Raw genomic sequence first — 27,867 nt, forward strand, 5'->3', positions numbered from 1 at the left:
CATGAGAAACACAACCTGATTTCATTGCATGAAGGAGCTCTGACAGTCCCACGGGCTCAGGTTTGTTTGTCAGTGAACAGAGCAGGGAAAAGCACAGACACATTCCCTGCACAGGGAATTCACAGGAGGAAAGTGCAGCGCTGGAGGATGTGCTTGGATACAACGTTCCCACGGCAGTTTTGGGGATAAAATCGTCAGGAGAGAGAAAAGAAAAAGTGCTACCAAGGGTGGGCTGGGGAGGGCTGGTGCTTCCCGGGAGGTTCCCGAAGCTCAAGAGGACAAAGCCCAGACCTTGTCCAAGCTGCGAGCTGGGTCTGAGCCAGAAACCAGGGGGTGGCAGAGACATTGCTGCTGAAGGGCTTCAGATTGCCAAAGCTAAAGTGTCCAGGATCAAGGAACAACTTGAGGTTACAGAAGTTCCAGTGCCCACGTTCCATCCCCTCATTTCAAGCTGAAAGTGGAGCTCCACTTGTGACCCTGCTTTTTAATAATGAATATAAAAATTCAACAAAATTCCCTTAAAGACCCCATGAAGGTTCACACTGAGAGCTCACTCAAGGCAGCCCCAACTCCTGCCCTGGTTCAGTCCCTCTCATGCCCACTGCGCTTTCCAGCTGCTTTGCTCCAGCTCCCCCCAAATCACCACGAATTCCACTGAACTGAAACAAATCCAAGTCCTCGTGGGTCGGGACAAGGGCAGGGAGAGGTCACTCAGGGATCACCATCAGGGGCACAGATCCCCAGACATGGGGAAATGAACTGAGCTTAAAACTGAGCAAATCAGACCAGGAGAATGAGGATTAAAATCAATCTTGAGAAACGCCTCCTCCCGCTCCTGAACTTTTCTGTCCGGGCCGCTGCTCGCGGGGCACAGAGAGGGGCCCGGCCGTGTCCCTGCAAACCTCCCTGGGAATCACCCCAGAGCCCTCAGCCTTCCTTGTGCCCATCCCCGGGGCCCCTTGTCCCTCCCAGTGGCTCCCGTGGCTCTCCCAGTCCATCCCAGCCTCTCCCAGTCCATTCCAGCCTCTCCCAGTCCATCCCAGTCACTCCCAGTGACCCCGCCTGTCCATCTCGCCCCTCCATGGATCTGCCGCCCCTCAGCCAATCAGAGCGCGTCTCTCTGATGACTCATCAGTTGCCGGGCAGATCCACAGAGCCGAGAGCCCCGCGCTGGACTCGGCCTGAGAGCACCGCGCACTTCATTCCCAGTCCCTCCCAGTGCCACCACAGCCCCTCCCAGTGCCACCACAGTCCCTCCCAGTGCCACCACAGTCCCTCCCAGAGGCCCCAGAGTCCCTCCCACTCCTTTTTAGCCCATTCCCAGTCTATTCCGAGTTCATTCCCACTTCACTCCCAGACCTCCACGCTCTCTTCCAGTGTCCCAGTATCTGCTCCCATCTCTTTTAGTGCCACCCCAGTCCCTCCCAGTCCATTCCCAGTCCCTCCCAATGACACACCACTCACTCACACCACTCCTCTCCCATCTCTCCCAGAGTCCCCAGCGTGTCCATCTCGCTGGTGCCCTCCAGCTCCCAGCCCGGCCCCGGCCGCCTGCTCTGCTCCCTGATGGATTTCTCCCCTGCCCACATCCAGCTGAGCTGCTCCCAGGGCCAGCAGCAGCTCTCGGGCCACGTGCTGGCCACTGCCGTGCTCCCCAGCGGGGACTGGAGCCAGCAGCTCCTGGTGCTGCTGGAAACCGCCCCCGGCAATGCGGGCTCAGCTCCAGCTGCCAGGTGGAGCACGGCAGCCTGGAGCACCCCCTGAGCCGGCACTGGGGCACGGCCCGGCCCCCACAGCGCCGGGGGCAGCGGGGGAGGCACTGGGGGGGCCCAGAGGGGGATTGGGGTGTGCTGGGAGGAACTGGGAGGGAGTTTGAGATGGCCTGGTTTAAACTGGGGAAGGGATTGAGGTGCTTAGGATGGCTGGGAAGGGGTTTGAAGGATGTTGGGGAGGGTGGGATGGGGTTCTGGGGGTCCTGGTGGACCCTGGGAGGGAGTTTGGGGGTGCTGGGTGTCTCTGGGAGAGATTTGAGTGAGCCTGGAGGAGCTGGAAGGAGACTGGGGATTGGAAAGCAGGGATTGGGATGAGGTTGGTTGTGCTAGGAAGAGACTGGGAGGAATCTTGATGAGTCCTGGTGGGGCTGGGAAGGGACTGGGAGAGGGTCTGGGGGTCCTGGGGCAGTGGGGGGAAATTGGGAGGGGGCTGTGGGATCCTGAGAGGAACAGGAGGGGCTCTGGTGGGTCCTGGGGAGGCTGGGAAGAGACTGGCAGTGATTTACCAAAATAGCAATATTGATCCAGTATCAATATCAATCTGTTAATGGACAAAAAACCTCTCCAACAGTTTAAAGTTACACAGTTGATGTTTAATCACAGCACTGGGAGAGTGCAGGAGTCATCCCCTTAATACGCACTGCAAGTTGACAAAAGATTCCAGTGTCTATTCACAGGAGTCTTGAATATCCAAAATATAAATACATATTCATAATGCTAACACCTCCCATGCTCCACTTCAGACTAAAATTCATGGTAATGAGTTTAAAACGTCATTATGCCTGCGTGGTTGGCTCCCCAATTTGAGGAGGGGGTCGTTTTGGTGAGGAGGGGTCATCAAGAGATGAAGGAAAACAGCTCTTCCTCACTCTCACCTTTCTACCTTTACAGTGGTTGACATTACAAATGACATTTGGTACAACTCCAATTTCCTCCCTTGTGACTTGGAAATGGGTTTCCAGATGTAAGGTCTGTGATCTTCCTGAACCCGTTTATCACTTTCTCTTTTCTCATTATAAGCACAGCTGACCAAACATACAATGACAAGTAACTTTTTACCTCAGTCTGAAATTCATTATCTCAAATCCTGCTTCTCACTTAATCATTATCTCTGACTAGTTCCAGCAAGGCCTATCTCTAGCTAAGATCTCCAATTTTTCTAAAATACCTAATTGTTTAAAATTAGTGACTCTGAAGGAGGTTTCAGAGGGTCCTGGGTGGGCTGGGGGACACTGGGAGGGAACTTTGAGGTACTTGGGGGTTCTGTGAGAGGTTTTGGGGGTCCTGACCTCTGCAGATGCCCCAGTGACGCCGTAAAATGCCACCTGCAGCAAGATGCTGATGGGGATCGGGGGCTCCATGTTGGGTTTAGTCTTTCTGGCACTGGGGCTTGGCTTCTACCTGAGCAAGAATGTGAGACGGGGTCCCTAGGTTTGGATATCCCCTCTCCTAGAGCATGTGTCTTCCTTCAGGACCCCCAAGCCCAGTGTCACACACTTTTCTCTGCCCACAGAGCTCCTGAGGCAGCAACAAAAGTTTCTCTAGGATTGAAGGTCAAAAAATCCACTCTCCTGAAGGAATTCCCATTGTTGGTCTGTGTCCTGATGGACTTCATTCCCCTGCTTTCATCCAGGTGCCCACAGGGAGCCAGGAAGATGTGGAGCCTCCCAGCCAGGTGTCTTCCCAACACGCATCACCAGGACCACGGATCACCAGGGCTCTGCCCAACGGGGGTCACTGGGGATCATCCAACGCCCATCCTCCCATGGGGGATGGAGCTGGAGCAGCGCACGAAGCTCTTCCCACACTCAGGCACTCGCAGGGCTTCCCTTACTGGTGCCTCCGTTGGTGTCGGGTCAAGTGAGCGCTCTGTGAGAAGCTCTTCCCACACTGGGGACACTCGTAGGGCCTCTCCCCAGTGTGGATGCGCCGGTGCCTGAGAAGGTTGGAGTTGTGCTGGAAGCCCTTCCTGCAGTTGGGGCAGCAGAAGGGCCTCTCCCCTGTGTGAATCCGCTCGTGTCTGAGAACATTGGAGCTGGTCTGAAACCTCTTCCCACACTTGGGACACTCGTACGGCCTCTCCCTGGTGTGGATGCGCTGGTGTGCCCTCAGGTAGGAGTTCCACCCAAAGCTCTTCCCACATTCCAAGCAGGTGTACGGCCGTTCCCCTGTGTGAATCACCTGGTGTTTAATCAGGTAAAACGTGTGGTGAAGCTCTTCCCACATTTCTCACACTCATAGCGCTTTTCCCCAGTGTGGATCCTCTGGTGATTCCTCAGGTCAGAGCTCTGGCTGAAGCTCTTCCCACATTCCCCACACTCGTAGGGCTTTTCCCCAGTGTGGATCACCTGGTGCCGGAGCAGGAAGGACCTGTAGCTGAAGCCCTTCCCACATTCCAAACACTTGTGGGGCTTCTCCTCCAGCTCTGAGCCTAGACTGGACCTCTGGCCGTGTTCCTGGAACTGGGAGGGTCTCTCCTCACAGCTCCCTGGACTGGGTTTGCAGCCCCTCCTTGTGTGCGATCCCCAGGGCTTTTCCTCCTCCCCTCCATCTGAACACAGTTCGGGAATGTAAATCCTGGTTGGGGAGAAAAAAAAACAAAACAGGAGAGCGTCTTGGACTGGGGGTTCCTCCTTGCCCAATTCATCTCAGAAAGTCATTTGGCATCTTGTATCTGTAAGAACCTCCAGGACACCAAGACTCAGCCCAAATATCCTCCAAATATCAAAACAGATCAAAAACTAATCAAATAACAAGATTCAGCCAAAACCCCCTACAGAATAGAAAGGTTCAGCCCTCAAAAGAAACCAAAGCACCAACATTTAGGCAAAGGCCATGGCACAGTTCCTACAGCCCCTAAGGGATCAAGCCCAGGGCCCAAGGGGGCCCCAGCACCCAGGGGACACCCTCGGCCACAAGCACCTGGCACAGGCATTGCCCTCCTGGCCAGGGCACAGCCCACCCAAACAGCCCCTGGCAAGGAATCAGCCTTCCAGCTGCAGGGCACAAGGACACTGCAAGCACAGACAGCAGCACCCTCAGCACCAGCAAGTCCAGCCCTTGATGGACACGCATTCTTAGCGGTGGCACAGCTCCCATTCCACCAGGGACCCACCACACTGCAGCCCTTGGGAACATCCAGGGTGGGGCTGGATCCAGAGGAGACCTTTCCTGATGGACACAGGGGCCTCTCCATCCACTCAGAATCTTACACCTAAAGGTGTTAGGGAATATTTTAATTATTTAGACACTAAGTGGGAAAGATGAGCTGGTCTGTTTTCTTCAGCCACTATTAACAGATGTGGGGGATGGGTATAAAATGCAGGAACTTTTATTGGCTCACAATTGTGATTGTAATTTACTGGGAAGGGATTTGATGGCTAAATTGGGAATGCAAATTAATGTTGCAAAAGGGGATACAGAGGCTGGTTCTGCTGTACCTCTGTGTCAAATGTCAGGCAGAGCCTAGGCTGAAGTGAACCCACAAGTGTGGGCAGCCCCAGGGAAATTGGCAAAATTAGATATGGAGCCTCTCCAAATTTCCCTGAAACAACCAGGACAAGAGGTGTCCAAAAGCAATCCCCTGTTCCAAGGGAGGGAAGGAAGGGCTCACAGCCTGTCTGGGAGTCCTGCTCAAGGCACGGCTTGGGGAGCCAGGGATGGCTCCCTAGAATGCTCCTATCCTGCCAAACAAGAAATCCAATGGAATCCACAGAATGCTGCAGGACCCAAGAAGAAGAAATGAGATGATGAAACCGAGGCACCCCACACTCTCAGATCCTTACACCAGCCTGAACCAGGTGCCCTCCTCACACTGCTGCCATTCACAACTTGATGCAAAAGATGCTTTCTGGGGATCTGCCCACTCACAGAGGATGCAAACACAATTCTGCCTTGGGCTGGCAACAAGAGGTAGAAGGGAAAATGCTCAAGACATGGACGGTCCTTCTGCAGGGATGCACGGAAGCACCGGCCTGATTGGGGCAAGCCTTGCAGGAAATATCAAAGGAATTGACCTCACCCCCAGGGACTGGCTTCATGCAGGATGTGGATGACTTGATCCAGTCAGAAAAACAAGGAGAAGAGGTAGAGGAAGCCTCTGTGAAATGGCTTCATTTTCAGGCAAAAAAGCAGCTTTGAGTATCTGAAAAAAAAGAAAGGGCAAATGGTAGAGAAAATGGTTAAATATTCAAGACCTATTTTGATTGCAGGTTTGTCTTGTATTGACCCTGAGAGAGTCGAGGGAATCTCAGAAATAATGTTTCCCCGGACTAAAATGGAGCTGCAGCAATTCTTAGGATTAACAGGGAATTGCAGGAGCTGGATTGAGGATTCTCTTTTCCACCCAGAACATTGCGTGCATTTTTTACCCCCAGATAGTCTCAATATTATGGGGTGGACATAAGAAAGAGAACAAAACTTAACAAAATAAGAAAAATAAAATGATTGATGCCCCAGCCATGGCTCTTCCACACTCAGAAATCTGAACTGCAAGGGAATATTAAAGAGGCCACCCCTGAGCCTGCACTGAAGGCAACGCAGCAGCAGCCAGGGCTCCCCAGCGGGGGAAGCCCCTGCGCCTGCCCACAGATCCTCTGCTCAAATCCTCGGCCTGGCCACCCTCCTTTGCCATCTCCAGCCACTGCGGGACAATCCTTGCTCTCACTCTTGCAGCTTCAGGCCTTTCTGTGCCTGCCCTCGCCACAGCTGCTGGGGAAGGCACCGGGACAATTCCACTCTGCCTCTCAATTACACTCACACTCTGCCCTGCCTGGGATTAGCTGCTGGCAAAATAGACCAACTTGAAAATGGCTTCAAATTTTATTTTTCTAAATGGTCTTGGTTTGCCTTTGCCTTGGAGAAAGGAAATTTAAAGGTGTTTTTTAAGGGATGCTCCACCACTCAGCAGAGATGAAATTAACATCTCAACAGACTGGGAATAGCCCAAAAGATTCCCCCCAAGATAACAACCATCCACAAAACATCAACACCCAGCAGCAAACATCAACCAACATCTACCCAGACACTGCCCCAGGCACAGCTGGAGACACCTGGTCTGGAAAAGGCTGAGCAGGAAATCCAGGAGTGCCCACCTAATTCCCATCACAGGCACAGAAATCCGGGTGCAACAGGAAACCAAATCCTAACAACTCCACACCTTCAAACCAATGAACATTAAACCAAGGGATTTCTATGGGGTCAGAATGTATAAATTTAGAAAAATCTAGTCAAACTCATGTGTCATGGAATGATTTTCTCTGCACACCCAGCCTAAGTGTGCATGAAATTATTCCTGTTGCACATTCTGTACAGAATCAAGTAATGATTTATTTCCCTAAAGACATTGTTGAAGAATTTTTGATATTCACAGTTTCAGTGAAAGAATTACACCATTAGAAAAAAATTTCATAATAATTTTACTTCTATATTGTCGGTTCTGTTTGGGACCGTGGTGTGAGAATCAGTTTTTAGTCCTAGGAGAAGAAAAAGAAAATACTTGATTGCTTTGTAATTTTTCTTTTTATGTATGTGTGTGGCTCATAGTGTTGGCAAAATGGTATGGGTTATCTTCACATTTAAGCTGCATTTTGAAAAACTAGAAGAGCTTTAAAGATGACCCTTTAACTCGTAAACCTTTAATAGAATATTTTTTTGTCAAAAAAAGAAAAGGGCCAAAGAAGGCACCAATAGGGAATTGGGGAGAACACTTGAATCACCCCCAGCTGCCCAGAAAGAGAAGCTTTGTTCCAGGCAGCCAGGAAAGGAGCTTTAGAAATGCAAATTAACACTGATGGCCCAAAGCCTGCACAATGGCCCAGGGGCTTCCTGCCTGCAGGAGGAATTGGGCTGATTCTCTCTGCCCCTCAGCCCAAGCTCTGCCTGCTTGCACAGATGGAATTTGCACAGCTAAAGGCACAGCCCATTGTGAGGATATCTGACTCTGCAGCAGAAATTGGTTCAGCTGCAATGGAAAACAGAAAATGGAGAATGTTGTGAAAACTTCACTAAAACAAGTGGGGGGAATCATCCCTGTCCCCACTCCAACATGTGCTGTCTCTGTCTATGTTATATAGGGTGTATCAGACTGTTATAAATTTGTATTGTGATATTGGCTTTCGCAGATGAATATTATATATTAAATACTTTTTAGCTATGCTAACAAGTCTTAAGTTTAAAAGAATTTCCTAGGTACAAGGCAAGGAAACTCCAGAGGGCAAGGACAGTGGGGCCCAAGTTGTTATCAGGAGAACAATAGAGCCCAAATTGTTATCAGCGGAAGATATGAAGACCAGCTGCCCTCAGGGGAAGGATGAGGGGCCCAGGCTGTTATCAACAAGTGACCATCTGCAGCAAAAAAGAAACCAAACTCCAAAATAATGCTGACCAGCAGAAAATAACATGATCCAAGAAGGTGGAACCAGGGAGGGGACATGCTTGAATATGCATTAACCTCTCACAGCAAAGATGGGATAAAAAGGACACTCCTGAGATACCAGGTGTGTTCCTGGTAACCCACCAGGGCACCCGGCCGTTTTAACCCTTTGCTTTATTTCTTTTGTCTCCTAATTGTCTTTTGTTTATATTAAATTCTTTTTATAATTTATTAAGTGAATCTCGTTTTTAAGAAGACTACTGGGGTTTATTTGCTACCACAAGTTCAGAGAAATCAGTTGAGAATCCAAGTATGTGATGAATAATTAGGGAAAAGTTGACAATTGATGCAGCCCTGGCTGGAGGGAGCACCCAAAAAACGGGAAAAGATGACCTGCCATCAGAACAAATCCTGCAACACCAGACTCCAGGAACCTGAAAGAATTCATATCAGGTACCAGAGAAACCATTTCTCATTTCAATGGCATAATTAGATTATAGGATGTCATTGAAATAATAACCAACCACACAGCTCCAGTTCCTGACCTTCCTCCCAACCAATCCACTCAGATGAGGAACACAACATTTCACCATGGGATACCTTTTAGATTACCTTTTAGCAGAAAAAGGAGAGGTTTGGGAAAAGTTACGTAAATCAAACTGCTCTTGGCAAACAGATGGCAGTGGAAAATAGTAAAACAGATAAAAAATGTAATACCAAAGCAGCTCATGTACTTGTCCAAACGTGGAAAGGATGGGAATGGAACACAGTTTTATGGTTCCCTGGCAGACCATGGGTTAAACAAATGCTGTTTCTCCTCTCATGTGCTACAGCAACTCTCATCTTTTTACCATGCACCACACCTTGCTGAGTGCAGCTCATTCAGCAGCTGAGCAAGGGGATGCAGGTGGCAGCCAGGCCTCCTGAGCCACAAACGGCTACAAAAGGACAGAGAATGAGGGCACTGACAGCAATCCCAAAAACAAAGAACACCCAGGAAGTAAAAACACAGGCAATGAGTGAATCTGCTTGGAGATGGGGTCAGGGACTTATACAGAAGGTAGCAGAATTTGTGGAAAAGTAAATGACTCAAACTGCTGTTGACAAATAGATGAGAACAGATACCAAAGGAAACAAGAAAGCAGCTCATGAACCAGACCAAATGAGGAAAGGATGGGAATGGGAAACGTTTTTGTGCTTCCCCGGCAGACCATGGGTTAAACTAATGCCAGACAGAGCTCTCCCCCTTCAAACCTACACCCCAAAAATCCTGTAACTCGGGGATTCCTTCCAGAAAAAAAATCTGCTAGGATCACCCCAAATTGAGTGAAAGGGGGGATGGGACCCCCAGACTGAGCAGGAGGGGCCTGGAACCCCCAAATCCAAGCACGGGGGAGGGGGTTGGAAATTGGAGGGATGATTGGGAAGGGGCAAGAGTGGGAAAAAGAGAGGGCTGGGACCCACAAAGTGTGGGGGAGGGTGCTGGGAAACCCAGATTGCATTCGGGGGGAATGGATGGGGATCGGGGAAAGGATGAGAAAGGGGAGAGGGGAGAGGGAAAGGTGGGGCTGGGATGAAAGAAACGTGGTTCCCTGTCCCGCAGCACTCGATCCCTGGAGCGATTCCCTGCGGCTTGTGGGGAGGAAGATCTGCACTGGGGGGTCCCCAAGCCCCCTGCCCATCCCAGCGTGTCCATCTCGCTGGTGCCCTCCAGCTCCCAGCCCGGCCCCGGCCGCCTGCTCTGCTCCCTGATGGATTTCTCCCCTGCCCACACCCAGCTGAGCTGCTCCCAGGGCCAGCAGCAGCTCTCGGGCCACGTGCTGGCCACCGCCGTGCTCCCCAGCGGGGACTGGAGCCAGCAGCTCCTGGTGCTGCTGGAAACCGCCCCCGGCAATGCGGGCTCAGCTCCAGCTGCCAGGTGGAGCACGGCAGCCTGGAGCACCCCCTGAGCCGGCACTGGGGCACGGCCCGGCCCCCACAGCGCCGGGGGCAGGGGCTGGCAGGACACGGAGGGGATTTGGGGCTCCTGGGATGAACTGGCAGCCCCTCCTTGAGAACCCCTCTCCCCCTGGCCCAGCTCCCCTCATCCCCCTCTCCCAGCCCTTTCCCACCGGCTCCCGGCCCCGCTCCGCTCACCCCAGAGCTCCTCGCCAGCAGCCGAGAGATGGAGGAGGAGGAGGGCAAGGAGGGGAAAGCGGAGGAGCGGGAGGAAGAGGAGGGGTAGAGGAGGAGCAGGAACTGCAAGAGGAGCAGCAGAGGAGGCCCCATGAAACAAAGAAATTAAGAATTAAGAAGAAATGTTTAAAAGGGGTGTCTGACAAAAACCAGACCCTGACAGCCTAATCCACAAGAACAGGAAAAAGAGTCAGACTGCAAGATAAGATAAGGAGCTGGAATACACAAACAAGATGCAAAGACAAAGGCACCACAGGATAAAGGAGATTCCTGGACCCTAAGCCGGAGGAAACGGATTTGAAGTCCCACTCCCCCAAAAAAAAGCGGCCAAAGGACTGAAAGGGGCACAGGGCTAATTTTAATATGAAGTGAAGACAGGCGGGGTTAGGAAATTAATATGTATTAGCCGTATCGTGTAAACCTGCTCTGTAAAGGATAAAAAGGGAAAACCCAATCAAAAAGGTGTGCATGCTTTTTGGAGGAGATATCCCCCATGCACCTCAGTGCTGAATAAATTCATACCTGCTCTTATAACTACTCTGTGAGTTATAGAGTTCCTTTTATTCCGCAAATCACCCAGGTGCGTCCATCGCTCTCTGGATCTGCAGCCCCTTCGCGCCGGGAGCATCGGGCCCCGCAGCCCGCAGCTCACCGGGGACGGGAACCTCGCCCCGAAGCTCTTGGGCCGTCCTGGCAGGATTTGTTTGCAGGGGAAGGGATATTTGGAGCTCACTCGAAGTATCTTTGGGGACCCCTGTTCCTTTTTCTGGGGCCGGGCCGGGCAGAGCGATGTCTGGATCTTGCAGGACTCCAAAGCTGAGCTGAGATGCCCGGTACCAGCAGGGGGAAGGGAGCAGCGAAAAGGGGGGAGCCCCGGGAGTGCCGGAGCCTGAAATGGGGGCCTGGAGAGGGGGGACCCCGAGAGCCGGGAGTGAGGGGAGCCTGGAGAAGGGGCAGCCCGGAGAAGGGATGAGCCTGCAGAGGGGGAAGCCCTGGGACACCGAAGTGGGGACCCCAGGGAAGGGAAACCGCAGGGAGGGATTTTTTCCTCTCAGTCCTGATGCTTTGGAGATTTTCATGGCTGATGACTTCCAGAGATGGACTTGGGCAGGAGGAACCCTGAATCCTAGGTGGTCACCCCTTTTTTTCCCCCCAAAACAGACTTCTCATGCCCAAGCATTAGACAAATGGAGGAGGCAGAGAGGAAGATGCTCTGGGACCCCCAGGCAGGTGAGGAGGAAGTCACTGCCCCTTTCCCCCTCTCTTCTGCTCCATCTCCCAGCCCAGGATGGCCCCCGGCTGAAGGACAACCCTGCTGCAGATGCCGTCCTACCAGGGACAGACTGGGCAGAGCTCCTTCCCCTTCCCTGTGGCTTGGAGACAAATCCTCCCTCCCTCCCTCCCTCCCTCCCTCCCTCCCTCCCTCCCTCCCTCCCTCCCTCCCTCCCTCCCTCCCTCCCTCCCTCCCTCCCTCCCTCCCTCCCTCCCTCCCTCCCTCCCTCCCTCCCTCCCTCCCTCCCTCCCCTTGTTCTTTCCTCTTCTTGTTTCTGTACCTTCTTGATCCCTTTCTTTTTCCCTTTTTTCTTACTGTCCCTTCCTCTCCTTCATCCTTCTCTACCCTCCTTCTTCTCCTTGTTCTTCCCTTCTTCCTTCCTCACTCCTTCCTTTCCTTGTCCCTTCCTCCCCTTGTCCTTCCTCCCCCAGGCACTGAGCTGCAGAGGGAGACCAGGGAGGACAAATCCCCGCAGCAGAACCTCGTGGACGAGGCCGTTTTGAGCAGCTCCAAGGGGTAGGAATCCAATGGGGAGGAAATGCCAAAGGGATCCCCCACAGGGAGGGGCTCCAAACCCATCCCAGGCTGCTCTGAGGAGAAAAGACCCCCCCTTGGCTTCATCCAGAGATCCAACCTGGTGGTCCATGAGCAGCTTCATGCCGGGGAGAAGCCCTACAGGTGCTTGGAATGTGGGAAGAGCTTCAGCCACACCTCCCACCTCTTCATCCACCACCAAGTACACACGGGGCAATGGCCCTACAAGTGCTTGGAATGTGGGAAGAGCTTCAACTGCACCTCCCATCTCATCCCCCACATGCGCCAGCACACAGGGGAACGGCCCTACGAGTGTCCCGAGTGTGGGAAAGGATTTCAGACCAGGTCAAATCTCCTCAGGCATCAGAAAACACACACAGACGAGAGGCCCTTCCGCTGCCCCGACTGCGGGAAGGGCTTCAACCGCAACTCCAACCTTGTCAGGCACCAGCGCATCCACACTGGGGAGAGGCCCTACGAGTGTCCCCAGTGTGGGAAGAGCTTCTCACAGAGCTCTCACTTGACCCAACACCAACGGAGGCACCAGTAAGGGAAGCCCTGCGAGTGCCCCGAGTGCGGGAAGAGCTTCGTGCGCTGCTCCAGCTCCATCCCCCATGGGAGGATGGGCGTTGGATGATCCCCAGTGACCCCCGTTGGGCAGAGCCCTGGTGATCCGTGGTCCTGGTGATGCATGTTGGGAAGACACCTGGCTGGGAGGCTCCACATCTTCCTGGCTCCCTGTGGGCACCTGGATGAACACCGGGGCGGGAACATCCACTGGGACACAGACCAGCAATGGGAATTCCTTGGAGGGAGTGGATTTGTTGACTTTCAATCCCAGAAAATCTTTTGCATTCAATCTTATCTTCTGGTGGCATCGAGGAATAACTGGATGGTCTTGGAGGTCTTTTCCAACCTCACTGAATTCACAATTTTGATTTCCTATTGCCCAAGGGTGTCTTCCTCAGCCAAATGGTGATGAAGTGGGGCAAAGATCAAGGTTTTGGAGACAGTGGGGTGGAAACCTCTCCAAAAAAGCTTCTTCCCTCCCACTCAATCACAGGGATGCTCAGTCAGCAGAAAGAAATCCTTTTGTTTTGGCCGTGATTTGCTTTTCATTTCTCTTCTTTCCTTTAAAATATCTAATTTTGTGGTAAAAATAAAGACATTGAATTAAGACACGGGTGAGAACATTGAGGGACATAGACATGGTGGGACATGGAGAGTGACATGGTGACACATGGACATGGCCATTCATGGGGACATGGGGGGACACGGGCACAGATGGAGACGTGGAGGACAATGCCAGGGGTGGAAACATGGTGGGGACACAGCCATGGGTGAGGACATGGTGGGCCATGGCCAGTGACATGTGGGGACATGGCCATGGGCACTGCCATGGGGGGAACTTGCAGGGGCTGTGGGGGATGATGGGTTTGAGGGAGTTGAGGGTTCCTGGCAGGGACTTGGGGCTTGCTGAGGGCTTTGGGGAGCCCAGGCCGAGCAGCTGTGGCTGCGCTGGGAGCCCCTGGCAGAGGTTCTGGGGCAGCTGCTCAAGGACCCCCTGGCCTGGAGCCCCAGCCGGGCATTGGGCTCCTGGAAGGGAATGAACGTCCTTGTGCCCAGGAGGGAAATCCCAGCACCCCCAGGGTGTGGGGGGCAGCTGAGAGGCCACAGCAGGCAGTGCTGTCTTCCTCTGTGGAGCCCAAAGAACCTGCCAGCTCAGAGATTTTTGCTCTCCCCTGGAGAGCTTCTCCCTAGGTGAGACACTTTGCTCTCATGGAGAGAAAAAGTGTCACTCCCAGAGGCCTTTGAGTTGAACATGTTAATTTGTTACACCCCATTGGTTTTCCTCCCTGTCAATCCACCCTGATACATGTATCCCAGTTTTCCCCGCCCCTCTCCTTCCCTATATCAACCCCAGGTTTTTCCCCAGTTCAGGCAGCTGCTGTCACTGGCTCCCTTCACTGAGGGCCCTGCTATAATAAAGGCTGTTTCTTGCTGAAATGTCATACAGCTCCCTAGCCTCTCTCCCTGTCGCCTGCACGCTGCCACTGAGCTGAGACCACTCACTGGGCAGAGGACGTGCCTGTGCCCCTGGACAGTCCTTTTCAGGACGGCTTCTTCAGGGTAGTTGTGGCACCCCTGCCATCGACACCACCGCGGCGTTCCTCCAGAACTGCACCTCATAATTCCCAAACTCTGGGATTCTGCCCAGGAAAAGGCTGCCAGGAGCTGCCAGAATTGAGTGAAGTGGGGGATGGGAGGCTCAGAGCAGGAGGGACCTGGAACTCCCAAAACCAAGCAGAGGGGTGGGGTGATGGATTGGGCGGCAGTGGGGCAGGGGTGGAAGTGCAGAGGACAAGGGGCGCATGGGAGCTCCATATTGGGTTTGGATTAGTCTCACTCCTCCTTCTTCTTCATCCTGCCTCCTTCTCCTCTCCAGCCCTTCTCCCGCTACTTCCTCTGCCCTCCTCCTCCTCCTCCATCTCTTCTGCTCCCCTGAGCCCAGCGCCCAGCCTTGGATCCCCATTTTTCCAATTCCTTCACATCCCACAGGAGGAGCCAGGATGGAGCCGGGGCAGGTTGGGCTGGGGCAGCACTGGGCTCTTGGCATGGTCCAGGTACCACCCATGTGCCCCCTCCCCAAATTTCCCTGGTGGCTTCAGGGGTCCCAGCCCTTTTTAGGGTTTGCTGGGTGCCATGCTGGAGTTTGGTGTCTCCCAAGGAGTCCCCAGAACAGCGTGACAGATCGGGGGGACACACGGGGGTCCTGATCCAACCTGGGGCAGCATCTGTCCCTGACAGGGTACCCCCATGGGGTCTCCCCAAGTCCCTCCCCACTGCCCCCCATAAATGGGACAGGGGCGAACTGGGAAGCTTTACTGGGAACACTGGGAGCAGCCGGCCGGGGGCAGAGTGACAGCAGGGCTGGGGACACACACAACCCCTCCAAAATCAGCCCAGGGATGGAGCGGGGGATGCTGGCTGGGCCTGAAGCCATGGGGAGGGGCTGTGGCTGCCAGCAGCTCAGGAGCTCTGTGGGCAGAGAAAAGGGGGTGACACTGGGCTGGGGGCCCTGGGGGAGCACACACGTTCCGGGAGAGGGAGGATATGACCCCCAGGACCCCCCCTCACCTTCTTGTGCAGGCAGAAGCTGAGCCCCAGTGCCAGGAAGACGAAGCCCAACATGGAGCCCTCGATCCATATCAGCATCTTCCTGCGGGCAGTGTACAGCAGCATCTCTGGGAAGTCTGCAGGGGTCGGGATCCCCCCTAAAACCTCTCACAGACACCCCAAGCCCTTCCAAGCACCCTTCCACTCTCACCCACCCCACCAGGACCTCTGAAACATCCTCCCAGTCCCTTCCCAGCCTCCCCAGGATCCACCAAAGCCCCTCCTGTCCCTATCAGGATCCCACAGCCCCCTCCCAGTTGCCCCTCACCACCACAGGAGCCCCAGGACCCCCTCCCAGTTCCTTCCCAGCCCCACCAGGACTCATCAGGAACCCTCTCAGTCTCTTCCCAGTGCAATGAACCTCATCCCAATCCCTGCTTTCCAATCCCCAATCTCCTTCCAGTCCCTCCAGGCTCACTCAAATCCCTCCCAGTGACACCCAGCACCCCTAAACTCCCTCCCAGTTTCCACCAGGACCCCCAGAACCCCATCCCACCCTCCCCAATAACCTTTAATCCCCTTCTCAGCCATTCTTGGCCCACAAACCCCTCTCCCAGTTTAAATCAGTCTATCTCAAACTCCCTCCCAGTTACTCCCAGTGTCGCTCTATTGGGAACGGTGAGAAGAACAACACAGACTCTCTTGTGAGTTGAACAGGAGAGCTCTTAAGGTTTATTACCTCAGATCTTTTTTTATAGACCGATACATGAAAGTACAGAAAGGTAAAACTTATTGGTCAGTGAACTAACACATCACCATCACTGGTCAGTGGGGTACACCACCCCTCGACCTTCTCTTGCAAGAAAACACGAAACTGACAAACAGCACCTGCAAGGCTGTCTTCTGTCTCTGAGGATTGTTTTAATTCCTCCCCATGATTTCCCAGGCCACTTTCTCAGGCGGGACTGAGAAAGTTATGCAGCCTGCTATTCCACAGGCACTGCGCTCCCTACTTTTGCTCATAGTTAACATCCATACTCCCCGCACACCCCAATCCCCCTCTGGGCCCCCCCAGTGCCTCCCCCGCTGCCCCCGGCGCTGTGGGGGCCGGGCCATGCCCCAGTGCCGGCTCAGGGGGTGCTCCAGGCTGCCGTGCTCCACCTGGCAGCTGGAGCTGAGCCCGCATTGCCGGGGGAGTTTCCAGCAGCACCAGGAGCTGCTGGCTCCAGCTCAAGGGCACCAGCGAGATGGACACGCTGGAGGGCACTGGGAGAGAGTGGGGACACACTGGGATCAGCTGGGTGTGAAATGGTGCCAAGGCCGGTCAGCTCTTCCTCAGCTCCACGCCAGGAGTGGAACACACCTCAGGAGCAGGATGACCCGAGGTGTGGCTTAGAGCAATGCTCTACAGCACTTAACAGCTGTCAGACACAGTGTGGAGGCAAGAATGGGGGGAAGGTCTTTTATATTGGGGTTCAGAGAAAGGTTTAACCGCCCAAGGGTCCAGGGACAAAAGACACAGAACACAAGTGTACAGCAATTTATATATGGGGAGGGCCCAGGGGTGGATACAAAACTTCAACCAGTGAGGGATATCCTGGGGAGGGGAATAGGACACATGGACCAATGGGGTGCTGTGGATTAGGGGATTTCCAAAGGGGACGTCCAAGCAGGGGGTTGGCATAAGGCAGGATTGACAGGGAACATTTGGGAACAAGGGGCAGGGTGGACAAGATTGATAGGGAAGGTGCTGGAAAAAGGGGTTGGGATACAATGATGGGCAGGGCAGGGGAGGAGATAACTTTGGGTTAAACCAACAAAGCAGGGGGGTAACAGCCTGGCTCAGCTGCAGGGGGGTCCCAGGGTGTGAGGATGGGGGGTTTGGGAGGGTTCCAGTCCTGGATACAGGGGTGCACGGGGGTCCTGCTGCAGCGGAATGGGAGTTCAGGGGGATCCCTTCCTCTGTTCTGCGGTTCAAGGGGTCCCAGTGCCTGAAAATGGAGGTTCAGGGGGGTTTTGGTGCCCAGGAATGGGGGTTCTGGGAGGTTTCCATTCCCGAGAATGGGTGTTCAGGGGATTCCAGGTTCCAGATAAGGGGGTGCAGGGGTTTTTGGGGGTGGGTAAGGGAGTTCCAGGGTTCCCAGTGCCCCGAAATGAAAGTTCAAGGGGGTCTCTGTGCCCAGGAAGGGGGGTTTGCCCGGAAATGGAAGTGCAGGGGTTCCCCATTCCCAGTGTAATAAATGGAATTGATTCGTGCTACTTAAATTGCAACTGTTACTAAAGTTATCATTAGAAACGATCAAGAATCAGTGTTATAAAGCAGATGCACCCCTTTGCAGATGTTACATGTCAAAATTAAGGTACAGGATGTAGTTTAGAAAATAAATGGTCAGTAAAATCAGAAAAAGGAGGAAACTTATGGGAAACATTAATGAATATGTATAAGCATACAGTATATAAGTTTAGCTTGAAGTGCTTTGTTTCGTACGTGAGGTGAGGTGAGAAGCGTCCCCCCTACACCCCAGTCGGTTTTGCTTATGCCTTAAGCATTTGTAACCACTGGCCAATTATATTCACATATATATATATATATATATATATATATATAAAAATATCTATCTGAATATATCTACTAAATTGTATCTCTTTTTTACTAAATTGTATTCTTTTACTAAATTCTATTCTTTTATTATTTTGTATCCAATTTATTAAGCTATGTTATCAATTAATTAAATTTGATTGTTTGGAAATTTGAAAGTCATTTATAACACTACTATATCAAAAGCAGTTAAAAGTGATTACAAACTGTGCTATATCAAAATCGTTCTGATTATAATAATTTGCAAAAGCCAGCACATAATAGCAAAGGGCAACAACAACATAGTTCTTTATCACAAACACAGGGCAGGTTTTTCCCTTGCATGGAGCACTTGGGCCTTCCCCGGGCCCCTTCTGCCCTCCTGCAGAACCAGAGGCGTTTTCCAGCGCACACAGTTTGTAAGCAAGAGCCGGCTGCAGCCCAGAAGGCTCCAAGCGCCTCCTTCCAGGCTGACTCTGCAGATGCCGAGGCTGCTCTGGGCTCTGCCAGGCTCTGCTGGGGCTCAGCTCTGGGCGAGGCTGGGCCCGCTCTCCCCTCGCAGTGCTCCGGGCAGCTGAGTCACAGCGGGAGAAGGACAGGACACCTCAAGGGACTGGAGGTTTAACAGAGATTTTATTCAAATAACTGCCATAACAAACAGGCTGTCCTAACCTACTCTAACTAACTAACAGTGTTAACTAACATAACTAACATAACTTGTCCTAACTACTATAATGAAAAGTTGGCCTCCTGTGCTTCATCTTCTCCGCTGCTCCCTCAGTTGCTTTGCTGCAGTGATCAGAGGGGTCAGGCTGGAGAGAGGCTTGGCTGATGACAAAAATGGGTGCTGCCCAAGGGATAAAAAAGAAAGAAATGAACTGTTACTTTCCAGACTCAAGTTCCTCACAGGCTGTGTTGAAACAGGACAAAGGGGAATGGTTTGAAAGTCAAGAGAGGGAAGCAGGCTCAGATTAGATGTAAAGAAGAATTGCTGTAGCAGGAGAGTGGGGAAACACTGAGAGAGGGAGCCCAGAGATGTGGGAGGTGGCTCCTCCCTGGAAACATCCAGGCTCAGGTCAGGCAGGGCTCTGAGCCACCTGATGTGCTTGAAGATGTCCCCGCTCGTGGCGGGGCACCAGCTCCAGATGAGCTCGACAGGAGCCTGCCAAGCCAAAGCAGGCGAGGATTCTGCTGGCTTTGCGTGTGAAAAGCAGCGGGACTGGAGATGATGGGAGGGGGGCCCCACAAGAAAAGCCCTCCCTGGCGCTGCCGTTTCCCCCGCAGCCGCTTGGCATTCACCTGCAGCAGCTCCTGGGCAGAGAAGCGCCGCTCCTCGTCCGGCTCCAGGCTGCACTCGAGGAAGTCCCGCAGCAGAGCCGACAGGCGCCTGGGCTCCTGCAGCTGCGGGCTCCCGTTCTGCCGGATCAGAGCGCGGGCCTGCAGGAAAAGCAAACACAGCGCTCTGACAGCTTCCTCCACACCCACACGTGCTCACATCCAGCCCGCTTTCTCTGCCCCAGCTCCCCGGGCACTTTCCTCCCTGGCACAGATGCTGCTGCTCACAGCTCATTCTTCTGGGCCAGCCAAAAAACCCAAACCCTGGTGCAGCCACAGCCATTGCAACATCCAAATGATCTTGCCTTCAGAGCCGACTGCATTGGCTGACTTTGTCAGTAGGAACCTCCATCAGAAATAGCCCATTTTGCTTCTCCAAATACAGACACCAGCTTTACAGGCCATTTTCAAGAGTTAGTGTGGTCTGCCTGTGTTATTTCAAGGGATTCTTACATCAAATGCATCTCTGCAGTGCCACTGACCCTCAAGGAAAAGCATTCCTGTTGCCCCATGCCAGAAACTGCCAGGCAAGGAACAGCAGGTTTGTGTGGCTGAAAGCTCAGCCTTGGTGACACAGAGAAAGTAGCTTGGACTAGGAAATAAATGTGTTAGACTGTGGGGATGTTAAACAATCATCTTCATGTTTCAGTATAGTTTCCCAGTGAGAAGAGCCAGGGAGAGTTCATCCTACAAAACCTCTTTTAGAAACTCCTTCAGAAAACTTGTTGGGTTTGGGTGTGGGTGTTGGGGCTGGTTTGGGGTTTTCTACAAGACAACATTAGAGCTGATGCACTTGCTTCATGTATTTGGGTCATCCTCACAAGAGCTGCAACAACTTAAATGCCAAAGCAAATTGTTGCTGGAGACTGCAGAATATTTGTCTGTGTTCAGGCTCAGGTGCTGTGGGAATTCCCTTTGCGATGTGCAGAAACCTCCAGCTGCTCCTCCCAGTGCAGGGTCACCCTGTGCTCACAGGCCTCTGCAAAGCCTGGAGAATTTGCCTCTTACCATGGCCCCCGTTTGCTGGAAGTAAGGAGGTTCTCCTTCCACCATCTTGATGGTCACAATGCCAAAGGACCAGATGTCCGCCTTGGGGCCGTAAGGAGAACTGGTCACAACTTCTGGGGCCATCCAGTGAGCAGTGCCCACCATGGAGCTGCACTGGTCCTGCTCAGGGCTGAGCTGAGCACAGAGGCCAAAATCAGCTGAGGACAGAAACAAGCACTGTCAAAGGCAGCTGCAATGAGGAAACCAAGCACAAAGATTCCCCACTCTCAGTCTGGGAATGCAGTGCTGAATCCAGCTGGAAAAGTGCTCAGGGCTGTAGCCAAGGAAAGATGGAACTGGGCCCTTAAAGAAGCCCTCAGCTTTCATGCTTGGCTTCTACTGATTTCCTTTGAAGCTTTAGATTGCAACTCCTGCCCCTCTGGGAGGGCCATACCCAGAGCAAAGGCACTCCTGACAGCCTGCTCCTCTCCTGAGCTCTCTGCACAGGGCAGCCGCTCTCAGCTGGCAGCAGGGGCCGGGCAGTGCCACCAGCAGCACTTGTGGGGCTCTGGCCCTCACTGGGAAGCAGCCCCACAGCCGCACCCCGGGAGCGCCGTGCCTGGCCAGGAACACCCACCCAGCTTGACAGAGCCGTCCATTCCCAGAAGGATGTTGGAGCTCTTCAGATCTCTGTGGATCACCCGGATGGAATGGAGGAAATCCAGGCCCTGCAGACACTGAGAGACAACAAGAAACACGAGGGAAAAAATCAGAGGCCGGAATATATCACACAAGAAAGGACAGTTTAGAATTCTGCCAGCAGCAACTTTGCTGTGACAGCCCAGGAGTGCAGTGCAGACAAGCTCCAGGCAAAAGGTTCAAGGCAAAGCTGAGAACAGGAAATCAGATCCAAAAAAGACAGAGAGTACCACAACAGCAGGAAAGAACACAAGAACAGAGTAGAAATGCAGTGATATTTGCAGGCCATTCACTTCAGAGGCTCTTTCCTCTCCAGCTCATAAAAACAACAGAGAAACAAGGGCCTGAGCATGGAGCCACTCTGCTCTCACAGCCTCTTTGGAAGGACCATGGTGTCCCAGCCATGGGAAGCACAAGCAGGATCCCTCACCTCCTGACTGACAGCTGCCATCTCTCCTTCAGCCATGCGTGTCTGTCTGACAACGTCCTGCAAAGTTCCTCCATCCATGTATTCCATCACCAGCCAGAGATCTCCATCAACAAGGAAGCTGGAAGAGGAGAACAATGGCACAGAGATGAATGTGCATTGCTCAATTCCCCCAGGGAAAAGCCCAGAGTGGAGTTTTGTTCCCAGGTCACTTGTCAGTGAGGACAGAATCAGATGGAGAGACATTCCTGCCAGGCTGCACAGGCCTTGGAATCTGCACAGGCTAAAGGAGAAGGAGGCACCCGGGAGAAAGGAGAGGCCTTAGATGGCAAGCAGGTGAAAAATGCACTTTAGCAACAGCCCAGCTCAATGTGGAACCACAACACTTGTCCCCACCTGCTTCAGCATCTGAACTCATCAGTTCCACCATTCCCTCCGGAACAAGGCAACACAACTTCCAGAGTTATCCAGGGGAGGAGGCCGTGCAGCACTTGGGGCAAAAGCAGTCAAATGCTTGGAAAACCTTGCACAAAGTCCCTTCAGAAATAGGCAAAGCCATGGAAAAATGGGCAAATGAGGCATTTCTGGAAACAAGAACCTGGTTTTCCTGTCACCTGCAGCAATGGGAAAGGGCTGGGAAGAAGAAGCCAAGGAAAATAATTTCTACCAGGGTTTATCAGCACTTGCTGTAAAACACAGCAAATGGGGTGAAGTTGAAGAAAAAGCCAAAGCAAAGCAACAAAAGCACATGGAAGGAGTGAAGTGCCAGGCTGTTGTTCTGGGAAGATATGGCCGGGTCAGGCATTTTCAGAACAGGCTACAGACTGGGGATGCCAGGAAAGATGAACGCAGGGCCTGTGCACGGGAGAAGACCTGAAGCACTCACCTGTCCAGAGAGTTGACAATGTTGGGGTTCTTCTTGTCCTTCAGGACCACGACCTCATTCACAGCTCGTTCCCTGTTGTGCCCTCTGAGACTCATTTTCTTGATGGCCACCTGAAGGGACATTGCAGACCTTTAACTGGAGCAGTCTGTGGCAGGAGGCCACAGCAAACACGGAGCGAGTCTTTTTGGAGCGAGCGAGCCGGGCTGTGCCAAACTGCCTTGGGATGGGACACCAGAGCTCAGCAAGTGCCATTCCCACAGCCCATTGCTCTGCTCGCTGGGGCTGTTACAGGACTCATGGCCAGAGACATTTGGCTCTGTAAGCTCTGCAGAAATGCTCCCTCAGCTGTCAGCCTCAAAGCTCTAACAACATTCTCTGCACCTACAGTCTTCTCAAATGGCCTCAGCACTCTTAGGATTATTATTCCAACACATTTTGCAAGCAGGAGGTAATTCTGTTTCTGTGCACACAGAGCAAAATAGCCGGGAACCCTTTAGCAATTCTATGGCATTTGGCCAGGATTTCAAATGTCCCTGCTCTGTTTGGGATAGCACAACAAAGCAAACGTGCACATCCATTGCTCAGATAATCCCTGTCCCAGCTGCCACTGACACCACACCCAAACACAGCTGCAGGGTTTAGGAGAGAGCTTTGCTCTGCACATCCATCTTCTCATTTCTCTCCCTGGCTCTGTGGGAACAGCTGCAGTAGGACTAAAACCCCAAACTGAGCCCAAGCAGGATCTCTCCTTAATTAGGCCTTGAGGTATCCTGATGAAACTCAGGATGATAAAATTGATAAACAGTGTTCCTGTCCGAGGCTGGGATGAAGGTAAATTGGGCCTCAGTCTCCAGCAGCTGATGCATTCACACTTTTAGACATGAAGACCAGGCCAGCGTGTCCTGCTCTGACAGACACCGCTGCCCTCCTTGCCTTCCTTTGGGCACTTGAGAAGGACCAAGTCTGTCCCAGCTGTGCTCTGCAGGCTGACCCTGCTCTGCCTTCAGAGGAGCAGCCTGTGCAGGAAAGCTCTGCTGGGCCCCACAGCTCCAGCCACAGCTCCCAGCAGAGGGGAAAGCCCTCGAGAGCTGCCAGACGTGCTGGGCGTGTTGACACTGACCTCTCCTCCCGTGGCCCTGTCGAGTCCTTTGGAAACGGTTCCAAAAGCCCTGGAGACAAAACAGCAGAGAAGAAAGAAGCAGCGCTTTAGGCCCTGGCAGTGAAAGCCAGCCCAGACAGGAGATCTCTGCTGCCTGCAGCGTTCACAGAACACCCGAGTGCATCCACCCTTCAAACAACAGCACAGCAGCCACCAGCCCTCTGCCATGCAAGGTGCCTTCTGACCACAGTTATCAATTCTGATCAGCCCTGAGAGGCAGCAGCATCGTACCCCAGTGTCTGAAGGGGTTTGGAGCTCTCCTGACTTCTCACTGGATCCTGCACCAGCAAAATACTTGGGCCCTGCTTGTGCAGAAGTAACTGCCTTGCACTTACCCTTGGCCAATCTGCTCCAGTTCCAGGTATTTCTCGGCAGGCTCCCCCACGCTCACGGTGTTCCCTGAAAGAAACCAGGTGGAAGATGCTCCCTCTCAGATGAGAGCCAGAATGCAGCCCCACTCCCTGGGGCTGGGAGCCCCTTGCTCTCAGCTGGGGAAGGACAATAAATGACCCTGTGCCATTTAGCTGCAGAGCAACCCTGGGTGCAGCTGATGCTGAGACACACACACAGCACCCTGCTCTGGCACACAGGAACAGAGCAGACGTACTCAGCTGCATCAGGCTCCACTCCCCGCTCCCCTCTGGCTGCAGGGCTGTGCTGCTGTCAGAATGTTCAGCCCAGGATCCTGCAGCACAGGGAGCTTCGGTGTCCTCTTCAGGAGCAGAGGGAGGTTCCTCGTCCTCTTCCCAAAGCAGTGCAGGTTCCTCATCCTCTTCCCAAAAAGCTGCTGGTTCACCCTCCTCTTCCCAAGCCACAGGATGTTCTCTGTCCTCATCCCACACCGGGAGATTGCTGTCATCCTCGTCCCATGCCATGGGAGCTTGGCCATTCTCATCCCACACCAGGGGACATCCACCATCCTCGTCCCCCACCGGGAGATGTCCACTGTCCTTGTCACACACCGCGGGAGCCTCGCCGTTGTTTTCCCAAACCGCGGGGTGTTCGCCCTCGTCTCCCAGAACAGCGGGAAGTTCACTGCTCTCTTCCTCCTCTTTGGCCTCCTCTTTGCAAGCAGAGGGAGCCAGAGGAGGTGCTGATGCTGCTTTGGTGCCCTGTGGACAGACGGGAGCGTGAGGGACGAGAAGTTCTATCTCAGTTATCACCTTCTTTATCCTCAGCTACACATCCAGCTGCACTAAGCAGAAATAGGGTTCAGAGCTGTTCAAACTAACAATGGGCTCAAGTCGACATTGCCACTTATTGTTGGGAATTCCATATTCCAGCATGGCTAAAGCCAGCAAGCAATCTTCTGCCTGCAAAACCAGTCCTGCAGCTCTTCAAAAGCTCTTCAGCAGAAACAGAGAAAACTGCCAGGGATCTCTTTGCTGCTGCTGCTGCTGCTGCTGCTGCAAAGACACTGACAGGAACTTTCCTTCAGCCTCCCAGGCTGGCACTCGGCTGCCACACGCCGAGCTCACAACTTGCTGCACAGTTCTGAACACCAAAGCTTCCTTTGCCACTCACCGAAGGAGGAGCTGCTGGGGATCCACGCGTGAGGTGCCCTGCAACGGGAGAGGGAACGTGAACCAGACGTTGTTAGGAAAAAACTGCCTGTGGTGGGAAATGAGCAAGGCAAGCCCGAGAGAGCATTTTGCTTTCACAGCATCCCTCCAGGAGCCACAGGCCCTTCACACAGCAAGCAAGAGAGCAGCACAAAATACTGGGCTGTGTCAGCTCTTGGCTGGAGCAGCAAACGGAGGGAGTTCCAGGCTCCGCTGCCACAGACTCCCCGCTTGAGGGAACAGAACCCCCCCAGGCCTCATTGCAAATGCTGTGCACGCCCCGCTGGCTGCAGACACCCCCTTTTTCAGCTGCAGCTGCTGGCAGGAGCTCTCCCAAACCAACCCTGTCCTCATGGCAATTTGGTTACAGAGTCAACTCTGTTCCAGTGGAAGAACAGAAAGCACACAGCAAGCCCGAAGCCACAGAGGCTGCACCGAGGGAAAACCTCAACTTACGTGCCAAGTGGGTTAAAAAATACCCCGAATAAGCCACAGAGAACAGAGTGCCAACTGCAGCAACCACTTGCTGCATCATTTTGGCTGCGCTGCACATGTCTGCAGACTGTACCCCTGCAAGCACAGAAGGACACCCGTCAGGGGCTGGGCTGGCTGCTGAGAATGCCTCGGGCAGGAGGATCCTCTGGCAACGAGCAGGCGCCCAGAGCCACTCTGGACACTGAGGCCTCCGTGTCCCACAGCAACGGGAACACCACGGGGACGTGGCAACGCTCCTGTGACACCACAGCAGCCGCTCACGCAAAAACCGCCTGGAAGCTTCTCCTGTGTCACAAAGGAGCACAAAGAATCCTCCCAGGGCACAGCCTATTGCCCAAAGGATCCAAGAGGAACTCTGAAAATGCAGCAAACAAGGACACCCCATAGCCCAGCCTGAGCACTGAGGAGGAACGAGGACAGCACCAAACCAAAGCAAACACGACCTGTAGTCACTGATACTGCTGAATAAAACCAGCAAGGCTTCTTCCATCTGGAATTTTTGTTCTAGTTCTAAAAACAAGCAAGATTCTTCACTGTAAATATACAGAAGGCAGGAACTGGGGAGGAGATGGGATTGGGAAGGAGGAGGAGCAGGAGGAGGGAGAAAGGAAAAGGAGGAGCAGGAACAGGAATAGAAGGAGAAGCTGGAGGTTCCAGTGCCCTCTGTGTCCGCAGCACCCCCGGCTACGGGCCCATCGCCCCCACCTCATCCTGCAGGTGAGCAGAGAGGGGGAGCTGGTCCCAAATCTGTCAGGGGGTCCCTGAGAGGGTCTTTTAATTGGGGTGTGTTTGGAACTTGCAGATTGCGGAATTGAGCCCCAAATATTGTCTGGCATCCCTGGGAGGTTTTTTTCTCTGGGTGTGTAGGTTTGGATCTTGCAGGACCCGAAAGCTGAGCCCCTTGGGGGATCTTTGGGGTCCACGTGGCCATTGCCCAGTATTGGCTGGGGAGGACATTGGTCCTGGGGACCCCTGGGAGAGCAGAGGAGAGGAACCCCTGGGACCCCCAGAGTGGGGAGAGCAGAGAGGGGCGATCCCAGAGCTGGGGGATCCTGGCAGCTTGGAGAGGTGGGAGCCTGGAGAGGAGACACTCCTGGGATCCCTGGGATCTCAAAGCAGAGATCAGGGGAGAAGGGACCCCATGGACCCCCAAAAGCCCCTGGATCATCGCTAAGGAGGACCCCAGAGGAGGGGGAACCCCTGGAGCCCTTGGACCCCCATCATCCCAGGGAAGGGAAACCTCTGGAATCCCAAATAGGAAAGACAAGAGATGGGGAAATCCTGGGACACTTTTTTGGGCTGAATCTTGATATTTTGGAGATTTTCATGGACACAAGGCTCCTGCTGAGCTCGAGACATGGACTTAGGCAGGAGGAGCCTCTACTTCAAGGCACTCCCACTTTGTTTACCCCCAAATCAGGATTTGTCATTCCCAAGCCATGGCCAGATGGAGGAAGAGGAGGAAAATCCCCAGAGATCCTGCATGAGGAGGGGCTGCAAACCCAGCCCAGGGAGCTGCAAAGAGGAAAGATCCCCCCTGTGCCAGGAAGGCATCTGGAGATCCTGCCGGAGCTCAGAGCTGGGGGAGAGAGCTCATGGCAGGGAGAAGCCCCACAAATGCTTGGAATGTGGGAAGAGCTTCAGCTGGAGCTTCAAGTGGAGGAAACACCAAAGGATCCACCCTGGGAAATGGCTCTGGGAGTGTGGGGAGTGTGGGAAGGGCTTCAAGAACAGCTCCCATCTGATCTGGCACCAGGTGATTCACACTGGGGAGAGCCCCTAGGAGTGTGGGGAGTGTGGGAAGAGGTTCAGGAAGATCTCTGTCCTGATTAACCACTGTAGGATCCACACAGGGGAAAAGCCTGGAAAGTGCTTGGAATGTGGGAAGAGCTTCAGTCGCAGCTCCCACCTGATCTGGCACCAGAACATCCACACAGGAGAATGCCCCAGCGAGTGTGGGGAATGTGGGAAGAGCTTCATTGAGATGTCCAATCTGATTTGTCACCAGAAGATACACACAGGGGAAATGCCCTACACGTGTGGGGAGTGTGGAGAGGGCTTCAGCTGGAGCTCCAACCTCAGGGCACACCGGTGCATCCTGAGTGTGGGAAGAGATTTCCAATGAGCTCAAGTCTCATCAAACATCAGTGGATTCACACAGAGGAGAGGCCCTTCCACTGCCCTGACTGTGGGAAGGGCTTCACAAAACTGCACCCTCATCAGGCACCGGCACATCCACACTGGGGTGAGGCCCTACGAGTGTCCCCAGTGTGGGAAGAGCTTCTCACAGAGCTCAACCTTGACCAAACAGATCTTCCGGACTCCCTGTGGGCACCTGGATGAACACAGGGGCAGGAATATCCATCAGAACACAGACTAACAATGGGAATTGCAGATTGACTGCCCCTGGAGATTCACCAGAATGCAGAGATACACCCACAGCCCCTGGAGAAGCCCATGCCCGAGCAGGGGAATGCCTGAGATGAGGCTGTGAC

At 53.4% G+C, this 27,867-nt stretch overlaps 2 protein-coding genes and 1 pseudogene across 2 annotated transcripts in view; 2 read left to right on the forward strand and 1 right to left on the reverse strand.

The window, feature by feature from the left end:
* LOC147648715 (uncharacterized) overlaps positions 1 to 12,839 on the forward strand; it is a 96,620-nt gene extending 83,781 nt beyond the window's left edge. Inside the window, 1 exon segment of the mRNA XM_086866488.1 lies at positions 12,247 to 12,839. Coding sequence (XP_086722614.1) covers positions 12,247 to 12,764 — 518 coding nt within the window. The 3' untranslated portion in view covers positions 12,765 to 12,839.
* A 5,974-nt stretch (positions 12,840 to 18,813) lies between these two features.
* On the reverse strand, positions 18,814 to 25,430 carry LOC147648720 (uncharacterized). The gene is made up of 9 exons (XM_086866489.1): positions 25,389 to 25,430; positions 23,884 to 24,493; positions 23,651 to 23,714; positions 23,277 to 23,325; positions 22,157 to 22,266; positions 21,274 to 21,391; positions 20,782 to 20,881; positions 20,166 to 20,362; positions 18,814 to 19,259 (listed from the first exon to the last, which is right to left on the reverse strand). Exons 1-9 carry the CDS (start codon positions 25,428 to 25,430, stop codon positions 18,894 to 18,896), a joined length of 1,656 nt encoding a protein of 551 aa, XP_086722615.1. The 3' UTR covers positions 18,814 to 18,893.
* Positions 25,431 to 26,709: 1,279 nt separating this feature from the next.
* On the forward strand, positions 26,710 to 27,820 carry LOC147648721 (uncharacterized; annotated as a pseudogene).
* The last annotated feature ends 47 nt before the right edge of the window (positions 27,821 to 27,867 follow it).

The sequence above is a fragment of the Cyanistes caeruleus genome, chromosome 31, assembly GCF_971803275.1.
Source record: "Cyanistes caeruleus chromosome 31, bCyaCae1.hap1.1, whole genome shotgun sequence".
Taxonomy (NCBI): domain Eukaryota; kingdom Metazoa; phylum Chordata; class Aves; order Passeriformes; family Paridae; genus Cyanistes; species Cyanistes caeruleus.

Bases quoted from the DNA above. Each gene is read 5' to 3' on its own strand.
- LOC147648720 (XM_086866489.1), bottom strand. From the start codon at position 25,430: ATGTGCAGCGCAGCCAAAATGATGCAGCAAGTGGTTGCTGCA. The intron at 23,715-23,883 runs GTGTGTGTGTCT...GGTTTCTTTCAG, and splicing joins GTGTGCCAGAGCAGGGTGCT to GGAACACCGTGAGCGTGGGG. The intron at 21,392-22,156 runs GTGAGTGCTTCA...CTCCTCTTCCAG, and splicing joins ATTGTCAACTCTCTGGACAG to CTTCCTTGTTGATGGAGATC.